The sequence below is a fragment of the Perca flavescens genome, chromosome 15, assembly GCF_004354835.1.
Source record: "Perca flavescens isolate YP-PL-M2 chromosome 15, PFLA_1.0, whole genome shotgun sequence".
Lineage (NCBI taxonomy): Eukaryota > Metazoa > Chordata > Actinopteri > Perciformes > Percidae > Perca > Perca flavescens.
Window position 1 is genome coordinate 5,866,106 of NC_041345.1, and position 10,700 is coordinate 5,876,805.

Consider the following 10,700-nt stretch of genomic DNA (forward strand, 5'->3'; position numbering starts at 1 on the left):
AGCGATGAGCAGAAAGAAAAATGGGCATGCAATACAGAACTTGAACACAAGATTCTCACCCATCTCTGCTGTTCCACTACGTATAGCGTCTTTCAGTTCATTGTTTTTTGGTTTTATGATCAACCTGTCATCAATCAGCGGTTTTCAACAAAAACCCTCTTCATGCTACCTACCCAAAACCAAACAGTAGACAGACAAAGTGAGGGACCAGCTGGTGGACATAGTGGAGCTTTTAGCAGCTAAAGAGACAGATATTTCCCTCAGGAGTTGGTAGAGACCAAAAAAAGAGCTGCAGTATATGGAGAGTGAATGCTGGACTTACATTGATTGATGTTGTTGTATAAAAGTTTACGGTGCACACGTACCAGTATCCCTTCTCTTTTTTTTCAGTCCCAGCCTAAACCAAACTCTGACCGCTCTGCACAGAGACACAAGAAACCTAAGGACAACAAGCCAAAGGTAGGGTTTTGTTTCTGTTTTTAGACATGCAGACTATACTGTTGCTAATGCTCAAAGAGGTAGTAAATGAATACTAATGCTAGCATTTCAATGAACCAGTAAACCCAAACCTAAGAGGAAACGTGTGTGTTGCCTTCTAGATTAAAAAGTTAAAGTACCATGAGTACATCCCTCCTGACCAGAAGGGAGATAAAGAGCCTCCTCCCCATCTGGATTCGTCTTATGCCAAAATCCTGCAGCAGCAGCAGCTCTTCTTGCAGCTCCAGATTCTCAATCAGCAGCAGCAGCACTATAACTACCACGCCATCCTGCCTGCACCACCAAAGTATGTACCTATTCTTTTGTGGATGGTCGAGCTTGTAGTGTGTAGTACCACCTGGGAGAAACGCAATTCAAGGTGGTGTTAAAAACTAGGGGTGTGAATCTTCACTGGTCTCACGATTCAATTCGATAACGATTATCCTGTCAACGATTCGATATGATGCAATATCACGATGCGTCACCTCCTCAAATTGAATATACATTGTTACACATGGTTTTCAAATTCAAGCAGTCAGATATATATGAAATCCCATTTGTATTGCATCTGCCCTTAAAAAAGACGCTTCCTGAATATAGCGGAGTCTGAGCAGCAAACAGAAAATCACAGAGAAACATCAGAAGACAATAATCGATTATTGTCTTTCACTGCATCGATGCAGAATCATCCACGTCCGCATCACAATGCATCGATTCAATGATAAATTTCAACACCCCTATTTAAAACTGAGGCGCTGGTATCTTCTGTAAAAGTATTTCATTGTCTAAAGACTGTAGAGATCATTATCTTCTTCCTCCCCTTTGACTTTCTCCCCAACAGACAGATTCAGACAGGTCAGCAGCCGTCTTCCTCTTCCTCCTCCAATTCCACGACTACCTCCTCCCCACCTCGACCTTTCGCTGCTCCTTCAACAGCTCCCTCTAACCAGGGCAGTCACAGCTGTCAGAGTTCTGCTCCTATACGTGGGCCAAAACCAACGTTTCTACCCCCAAACCTGGATGAAATGAAGGTTAGCCTCACAGAAACATAAAAATCCCAAAGAAAACTACATGGTTAGTTCATGATCTTATGTCTTATTCTGTCAGTACAGTGAAGAGCAATAGCTATCTCTGCTGTCTACAAGATATGAGTCAATGAAGTAACTGGTGTATAGAAGTTGACATATGTAAACGATTCTACGTTAACAAAATGTTGTCTCAGAAAAGTGGCCTGCCAACTCAGAGCTGACAAAGAAAGGGACAGTGATGGATTATGCAGTCTTTTTGGTTTTCGCTCTTCTTTCCTCTGATATCAGTCCTCATCTCTTTGCTTTTCCTCGCTCTTTCAATCTCAATATCTCTTTTACTTCGTCTTCTGTCAGGTCGCAGAATTGAAGTCTGAGTTGAAGCTGCGCAGCTTGCCGGTCTCCGGAACCAAAAACGACCTAATTGAGAGGCTGAGGACCTACCAGGAGCTGAATGGAGTCAGTGACACTACCTCGTCTCCAACAGCAGGGGGTGCCACAGGGCCAGGGGCTGAAGGAACAGCAAAATCCTCCAAAAGTGCTGCAACCACCGCCAACAACACATCACTACAACAGCAATGGTTTCAGTTTCAGTGCCATCAGACATCTTCTCGGACCGGTTAGTCGAGCAGAAAATGTACCTGTACTTCCTCCATCACCTTTTCACAGAATGATGTAAACAAGTGTTAAAGATAAGGAAGATGTAGAAAACATAATGCATTGTCTCTGTACTTTCTTAACCTCTGTATACCTGATGCAGGTAGCAGCGCAGCCACTCCTCAGCAGCTCATGACGTGTGGTGGCACCGTCTCCCCCCAAACCGCCTCACTCCCCCCCTCTGACCGCTCCCCAGGCGCCATGAGCCCAGAAGATACCAGCTTTAAAAGCGACCCCTTGATGGAAATGGTCTGATTTTTGTTGTTGTTCTTGTTGACAATAATACATTCTTGAATCCTTGAATGCAATTCATTTTACATTAATTACATTAATTTGTCCAAATCTTTGGTTTATGACCAAATACCTGCAAAACTAACATAAACATTCCCTTCAACCTCAGCTGTACTTTGTGCTAATTGTTCTGATTAGCAAATGTCCGAATGCCAACATGCTAAACGAAGGTGGTGAGCATGGTAAACATTATACCTGCTCAACATCAGCATGTTAACATTGTCATTATGAGCATGTTAGCATATAGACGTCAGCATTTAGCTCTAGCATGTCTGTAGGCTCTCAGTTTACATCTATAGTCTAGAGTCTATAGTCTTAAGCTCTTGCACTTGTCTTTTCTTTTCATTTGTTTACCTATTTTTATTTTCTCTCTTTCTGTCCAGATGAGTTCACCTCTCAGCCAGGCGAGCATACAGCCATGTTCAGCTGCTCAGCTTGCAACCAACATTAAAGAAGAGCCAAAGTGTTCCACCCCGGCGCCTTGTCGATTCGCTTTAAAGCCGGCCTCTCTGCAGAACCATTACCTGGCTCCCTCAGCAACCCGTACCACTACAACCACAGCTCCAGTAGTGACTATGGACAAAGACCGGTTGCTGCTGGAAAAAGACAAGCAGATAGTGGAGTTGACCAGGTTGCTGAGGCAGAACCAGAGGCTGGTGGAGGTGTTGAGGATGCAGCTGGAGCAAGGGAACAGAGGAGGAGGACCAGAGCCACTGGTTCTTGTAAGAGTTAAACAAGAACCTCCTGATAAGCCCAGTGTCCCTCTCTCATGTGGCCATCCACAATTCCCCCCTCCACCGTCATCCGTTTCATGCGAGATGGATGTCAGCAAGGTAACTGTCAAACAGGAAGTCATCGAGGCAGATGGAGTGGAGTGTGAGACAACTACGCAATTACCAGACACTCGTGGATTACTGCAGCCAGAGCAAAGGAGCACACAGACAAACCAACAACAACAACATGCACGTCTGCAGCAAGCCGCTCTGCAGCTGTTACAGCAACAGGCCATACAGAAACTTGTGCTACAGCAACAGCTAAACCTTCAGAACCAGCAGCAGATGAATCAGAACCACAGTCAGACGCCGGAGAACCTGCAGAAACTTTCTCAGCAGAGAAAAAGGAAATCTCACAAGCAGCAGCACAAGCAACTCCAGCAGCAGCAACTGTTGCGGTCCCAACAACAGCATCAACAGTTGAAACAACATCACCAGCAGATGCAGACGAACCAACAGATTCTACTGAAGCAACAAAAGTCGTTTTTGCAGCAGCAGATTAAACAACAGGTGGTAATACAGCAGAAACAACAGGCGCAACAGAAGTCCCTACAGGTCAGAAATGGGTTTTACAATATCCTTTACACTGCATAGACTTTGGTGTCAGATCTACTCATAATGCCAGTTCTGCAGTTAGGGATGCTAACGCTAATGGTCTCCTGATCTGGTCAGATTTTACAATTTATAGACTGTAACAATATAACAATTTATAGAATTGCACCTTCAAAGTTGAAAGCACTTAATTGGAGGTCACTTTGGATGAAAGCGTCAGCTAATTGACATGTAATGTGATGTAATAATAAGCGCAGCTGGCCAGCATTTAATTAGTTTAAGCTGCTTTTTTTTGGCGAAAATTCTTCCTCTAAAAGTTATTGTGGGTTTTTGTACAGGTATCTCAAGCGTCCTTCAACCAGCAGTCAGGCTCAGCCCCCACTTTCCAACAGGATCTCCCCAAGAGCGACTCCACCCCGACTCTGGTCACCGACGGCAACGGCAACCACTTCCTGATCGCACTGACCAGTCACATCACTGAGAAGCAAAGAACTGATGCACCTGGGAGCAAAGCAACCAATCAAATTGCACTGCAGGTACATGAATCCTTTTTAGCAATTCATTTAAAAAAGAAATCCAAATGTATTAATTATTACCTCCTCCAAAGAGGGTATGTTTTTTGGCTCGCCTCGTTTGTCTGTCTGCCAGCAGGATTACAGAAAAACTACTGGCATGATTTTTATGAAACTTGGTGGAAGGGTGTCGCATGGGCCAAGGAAGAAAGAGAAGATCAAATCACAGACCTGATACACAAATTATTTTTCATTTTTGTTAATATTACAGGATAGGGGATTTGTGCTGCATTGTTGTGGTGTCAGTATAATCTGAAAAATTAGCTCCTGATTGGGAAAACTCACACTGCATTAACACTGTGAGATAGGGCATGCCTTGGCGGAGGTCTAGTTTGTTGTGCCTCGGAATGTGTTTATGACCATTTGTATGCTTAATAATAACAGATCAAACAGTTACCAAATTAGAAGTACACAATCTCAAAACATCAATACCAACCATGTTAGCATTATGGATCAGAATTATATACAGTAGTGTGTGTGCATGCAAAGACTGATTCATAAAAAAGCTATTTTTTGCTGATGTACTCTTTTTATTATTATTATTATTATTATTATTATTATTATTATTATTATTATTATTATTATTATATTCAGCACTTTAATACAAATACTAACAAAATTGTTTACATTTATCATTTTCCACTAGCGATTACAGTCCACTCCAGCCAAGCTCCCCGGCCACAACCCCATTCAGCTGCCTAAAGCGGATAATCAGACCAAACAAAGCACGCACGTGGGATTTTTGAAACAACAAGAGACAAAGGTGAGATTTAAAGCAAGATATTGATTATCTGAATTTTCAGGCAGACTCAAAAGTAGCTTAAGTACTTTTGTAAAACAGGAAAAGATTTAAAATAGTCATATATTGAACCAATGGGACCGTTTTTTTGTAGCAAAGTGCTGTAGTAGTTGCATTAAAGGTGTCCACGGTGAGGTGTGTGGATTGTGTGTTGTGTAGTAACAAGGACAATGTTTTTGAAAAGCCACATTCAAATGTTATTTTTCAATGCTTCAAGTGCAAAGTTACATTCACCTCCATTGTATGTGATATCATAAATCTCATAGTTTAATATCTCAAAACCGTTAAACAAAATCTGCTTTAGCTATGAAATGGGGAAAGTGAGAAAGTGTGTGTGTGTGTGTGTGTGTGTGTGTGTGTGTGTGTGTGTGTGTGTGTGTGTGTGTGTGTGTGTGTGTTTTTCCTACTTAGGTTAACTGGCTTTTTAAAATGTCTAGATGGGGCATTTCTGCCACCACAAATAATGGCTCAACAGCAGATGTTAAATCGTCTCTTTTTACACATTTCATGGACCCTCATCCTACTACATACACAACTCATTGTCAAAGAGGCCCAGGAGCCTCTGTCACTGGAGCACTAACAGACCAGTGTCTGTTAATGCTCCATAAAGAGAGAATGAAACATGAGAGTGAAAGAGAAGTGCTCCAGTGAGTGCAATAGCGGTGGGAATTAATGATGTATGCTGTCTGACACAGTGACAGCAGTCTTTGATAAGAGTGTCTGACACTAGCCCGATGCTGATTACTATTGCTTGGCTAATTACTCTAACGACATCGTCCATTAATATGATCTATGTTGTTAACAGAGCAGGAACAAAAAACTCCATCGCATCTTGGCTAATTGAGATGTACAGTATCTCTTGGCGAGGGCAGGTGTGCTGGGAAGTGAAGATTTGGTGGAAAATGCTGATTGCTGGTATCAGCGGTCTACCTGATCGTTGTACCCCTTTTATCACACTCTTAATAGCAATGAATCGTTTGTGATTTCAGATTTACCAGTGGTGGAATGTAACTGAGTACATTTACTCAAGTACTGTACTTAAGTACAATTTTGAGATACTTGTACTTTATTTGAGTCTTTTCTTTTCATGCCACCTTCTACGTCTATTCCGCTACATTCCAGAGGGAAATATTGTACTGTTTACTCCACTACATTCACCTGGCAGCTTAAGTTACTAGTTACTTTATACCAGTTAAGATTTTTGCGCACAAAACATATGCAATTTTTAAAATACGTTTTATTATAAATGAAACCACCCAACAATATAAAGTAGTGCTTTCAAACAATTAAAATAATTAATCGCGATTAATCGCATTAATGTCATAGTTAACTCGCAATTAATCGCACATTTTTATCTATTCTAAATGTCCCTTGATTTCTTTTTGTCCCATTATTTTTTTCTCATTTTAATGCTCTTATCAACATGGAAAAGTGGATCAGCTTGCTTTTGTCGCCTGGCTTTGACCAGGGGGCGGAGAATTGGAATTGGTCAGCTGTGTGCTTGGTCATCAAGTGGTATTTCAGACTGGACGTGCTGCGATGACAGCTCAGTTCACAACGACAAAACACACAGATCACTTTGGTCTTGTCAATGGAACCATTTGGCAACTTTTTAAAAGTAAACTTTCCATTCAGAATCTTATTGGCCTCCATTTCGGCATCTCACACTCGCCATTCACTCGTAACGTTAGCCTGCTACTCTTTGGCCGGCTCGCGAGCCCAAACAAGTGTGGGCGGCGTGCCTGTTGTTTTGTTTCCGGTCTAGCTAGATCCAATGTGGTGTTGTAGTTTTTCTAACGTTATTAGTTGTTGCAACAGCATGTAAAAAAAAACTACAAAGTTTGCTAGGCCAAAAAGAACATTAATCTCATGATAAAATAATTGACGCCGTTAAAATGGGTTTTGCGTTAACGCCGTTAATAACGCGTTTAGTCCAACTACAAGTCCAGCTGAAATAGTTAACTGATTAAACATAGAACTGTTTGGATTGTTTCTTCGATTTTTCTGCATTGAGTACTTTTACTTTTAATACTTTAAGTACAATTTCCTGATGATACTTACATACTTTTACTCAAGTAACGTTTTCAATGCAGGACTTTTACTTGTAATAGAGTATTTTTACAGTGTGGTATTAGTCATTTTACTGACATGTAAGTAGAGGATCTGAATACTTTTTACTTGGATGTTACTAAAACAACTAGTACCGTTGCCTGTGAATACTGTTCCCCTGTAAGGAGAACTTATCTTTCCACTCTTTGTAATGATTTGAAGCCGCAGAATGGGAGACTCCAGGTATCTGTGGAGCAGCCTCAGCAGGACATTGCTCAGTGTTTGTCAGCACCTCCCAGTCTGCAGCCTTTCTTCAACGACCAGGAGACTGCTCCCTCCGGGAAAGACGCCACATCACCTTTCTCTCAAACTGTAAGTACTCTCCAGATGGCATGGATCATCTTTCAGTGTGTCTTGTATCACCCAGTCACATTGTGAAGGATTTTGTGACAACTTTGGATGCACAAAAATCTAACTTTCACATCCAACTGGCTTTCACTTTCTTGTCCTCTCCTCTAGGAGTTGTGCCCTAGTCTGGATGTCTTGTTTAGTCCTCTGTCTCCAGCTTCCATTAAGACAGCAGCCTCATCGCCTGATAACAAAGTATGACGCTTTGCATGTCTGATTGTGTCTTTACGCCAAAAAATTTATGATATGTTCACTATGCAAAATGTGTGATTTCTTTTTTTTTTTTTTTTTTTTTTTTTTTTGCCCTTGGGGTGTTTCTTAGATTTTGCTAACCTATACTAAGCTAAGCTGCGTTGCTCTGCATTCCGGTCTGATATGTTGTTTTGCATTGCATCATTTCACATCATCGCGCTTGTGTCCCAGTGTCGTGTGCTATGTGAACTTTACACACAGTTTTGAAGGGTAATGTGTTGTTCCCTCTGTGTGTGTCCTCAGGATACAGAGCATGACGATGATTTTGTTGACATCATTTTGCAGACAGGAGGTAAGATGCAATAACATTGTCTGATCTGTATTTTTGTGTAATAACTTTTCTGTTTTTACATTACACTCAGCAGTTTGATGATTATTGTGTTGGGAGTACACGCCCAACCAAATGTTTCATTTTTGAAATTCTGTGGATTTTTATTTTTTTACTTCAGATACGTTGACCTCCTTTAAACCAGTAACGGACCCTTCTCTGGATCGTCTAGATCCACAATCTTCTCCCCCTCCCTCGCCGCTTCAGCTGTTGCTATCACCCCCCGTCCCACCCAGCTGTGACAGCCCACAGTCGGCCTCCTCGATGCAGTCTGAGCTTCAGGCTCTGGCCGACACCGTAGAAGAGAAACAACACCTCGGTAGCGCTGGGAGTGGACGCCTGGAAGACTTTCTGGAAAGCACCACCGGTAAGCCTCTCCTGGGGGTCGAGCCTGGAGGCCTGTTGACGTTGATTGATGACCTCCACAGTCAAATGCTGTGCACCCCCAGCATCCTGGACCATCCCTCGTCTCCCATGGATACCTTCGGCATGGCAGGGGACGGGGAGCAAGGGCTAGATGGTATGGATTGGTTGGACCTCACCATGGGAGGAGAGAGGGGAGAGGAAACCTCTACACTTGCCCCGCTGTGCCCTCAAACACCCCATAGTGTGTTTTCCATGGACTTCCTGGACAGTGTTGACCTGCAGATACACCTGGACTCCTGCCTATAGTCTATAACAGTCGGGAAAACAAACATGGGGGCTCAGGCACACGCATGCACAAAAATGATGTTTTCACTGGTGTATTGAATCTTGAAGCACTTTGACCTTCATTTATTTTATTCACGCGCTGGTGTATTGATTTTTGTACATACACGTATTAGGCAGGTCCTACATCTGTTTGTGCTGCTTTAGAAGCAGTTTTGCTAACACATGAGAGGGACTGCTGTGGATTTGGACCCGATAATTGATGAGACATTTTTAACTAAGCCAGCTTACAAATAAATGAATCTCATCTTTTTTTGACACCGTGTTGCAGTGAAAGATTAGATCTGTTTATTTGACCTTTGTCTAATTAGGAGTGCAAAGTGCCTTAGTTGCCTTTTGTAGTAAAGATAATCAATAGTATACCCCCACTTCAGCTAATCAATAACCAAAGTTTAGGTGAAAGATAAATAAGTTTGGTTAAAGGTCCCATGGCATGACAACTTCAGGTTTTTTAACATTAATATGCGTTCCCCCAGTCTGCTTATGGTCCCCCAGTGGCTAGAAATGGTGATAGGTGTAAACAGAGCCCTGGGTATCCTGCTCTGCTTTTGAGAAAATGAAAGCTCAGATGGGCCAATCTGGAATCTGCTTGTTATGAGGTCATAAGGAGCAAGGTTACCTCCCCTTTCTCTGCTTTGCCCGCCCATGAGAAAGAGAGAGACATTTTGGCTTTCGAACGAGCAAAGTGGCAGTTGGTCAAGGCCACACCCCCACCATCCACCTTGCCCCCCCCCCCTCCTCCTCAATAGATACAGAAATGGCACATCCTAAGGAAAGCTCATTGTGGGACTGGCTCTAGTGGCTGTAATTCTGCACCAAGACTGAATTTCAGGAAAGAGACTTCAGATACAGTATTAGGGGACCACTAAGGTCTATATAAAAGAGACTTCAGATACAGTATTAGGGGACCACTAAGGTCTATATAAAAGAGACTTCAGATCCAGTATTAGGGGACCACTAAGGTCTATATAAAAGAGACTTCAGATCCAGTATTAGGGGACCACTAAGGTCTATATAAAAGAGACTTCAGATCCAGTCTTAGGGGACCACTAAGGTCTATATAAAAGAGACTTCAGATACAGTATTAGGGGACCACTAAGGCCTATATAAAAGAGACTTCAGATACAGTATTAGGGGACCACTAAGGTCTATATAAAAGCATCCAAAGAGCACCATTTCATGGGGCCTTTAACATAATGGTTTATTGGATGAAGTAGAGATACAACTCTCCGATTAATGGCCATTATTTTGAAAGATGTAATTTGAGGTGACACTCAGAATCTTGTGTGTTTTTCATATCAATTCTTGAAACATTGTGGCAGTTACAGTATCCTCACTTTAGACATCATGTTGGTTCTTGTGTAGGTTACAGCACTGGAAGTATTACTACAGTTTGTATTCTATTTAGTATTAAGAAAACTGGCATTACATTACATACATACATACATACATACATACATACATACATACATACATACTGTACATACAGCAGGCCCCAACTACTTCTTTCCATTCATTTATATTTTCTCCAGTGATAGTTAATTGGTAGAGAAATACAACTTGTTTTTAAAATGTCTTGATGGTTTCAATGTGCCATGTGTCTGAATCCCATATCTGCTAGTACCGCCAAGGTTTTTACCCACTAATTGAAAATTAAGAGATTTTTAATTCTCAATCAAAATCTTGACGTACAATGTTCAAATAATGAGCGTTAAAAGGTTTCACACAGCTGCATGAGTTACATTAGAGTGACATTATGAAATAAATTGTCATTTTATTTTAGATTCCTGCAGATAATGATAATGAAAT

The 10,700-nt window shown here is 41.7% G+C and overlaps 1 protein-coding gene across 4 annotated transcripts in view; it reads left to right on the plus strand.

Annotated features, from left to right (window-relative positions):
* Positions 1-9,375, plus strand: part of LOC114569663 (myocardin-related transcription factor A) — a 37,428-nt gene extending 28,053 nt beyond the window's left edge. For all 4 annotated transcript variants that reach the window (XM_028599663.1, XM_028599664.1, XM_028599662.1 and 1 more), the window contains 12 exons: positions 391-459; positions 600-784; positions 1,319-1,508; positions 1,860-2,121; positions 2,263-2,408; positions 2,834-3,778; positions 4,114-4,311; positions 4,994-5,110; positions 7,418-7,567; positions 7,715-7,798; positions 8,099-8,147; positions 8,305-9,375. In XM_028599663.1, coding sequence (XP_028455464.1) covers positions 391-459; positions 600-784; positions 1,319-1,508; positions 1,860-2,121; positions 2,263-2,408; positions 2,834-3,778; positions 4,114-4,311; positions 4,994-5,110; positions 7,418-7,567; positions 7,715-7,798; positions 8,099-8,147; positions 8,305-8,855 — 2,946 coding nt within the window. In that variant the 3' untranslated portion in view covers positions 8,856-9,375. The remainder of the gene's footprint in view (positions 1-390; positions 460-599; positions 785-1,318; positions 1,509-1,859; positions 2,122-2,262; positions 2,409-2,833; positions 3,779-4,113; positions 4,312-4,993; positions 5,111-7,417; positions 7,568-7,714; positions 7,799-8,098; positions 8,148-8,304) is intronic.
* Positions 9,376-10,700: the final 1,325 nt, after the last annotated feature.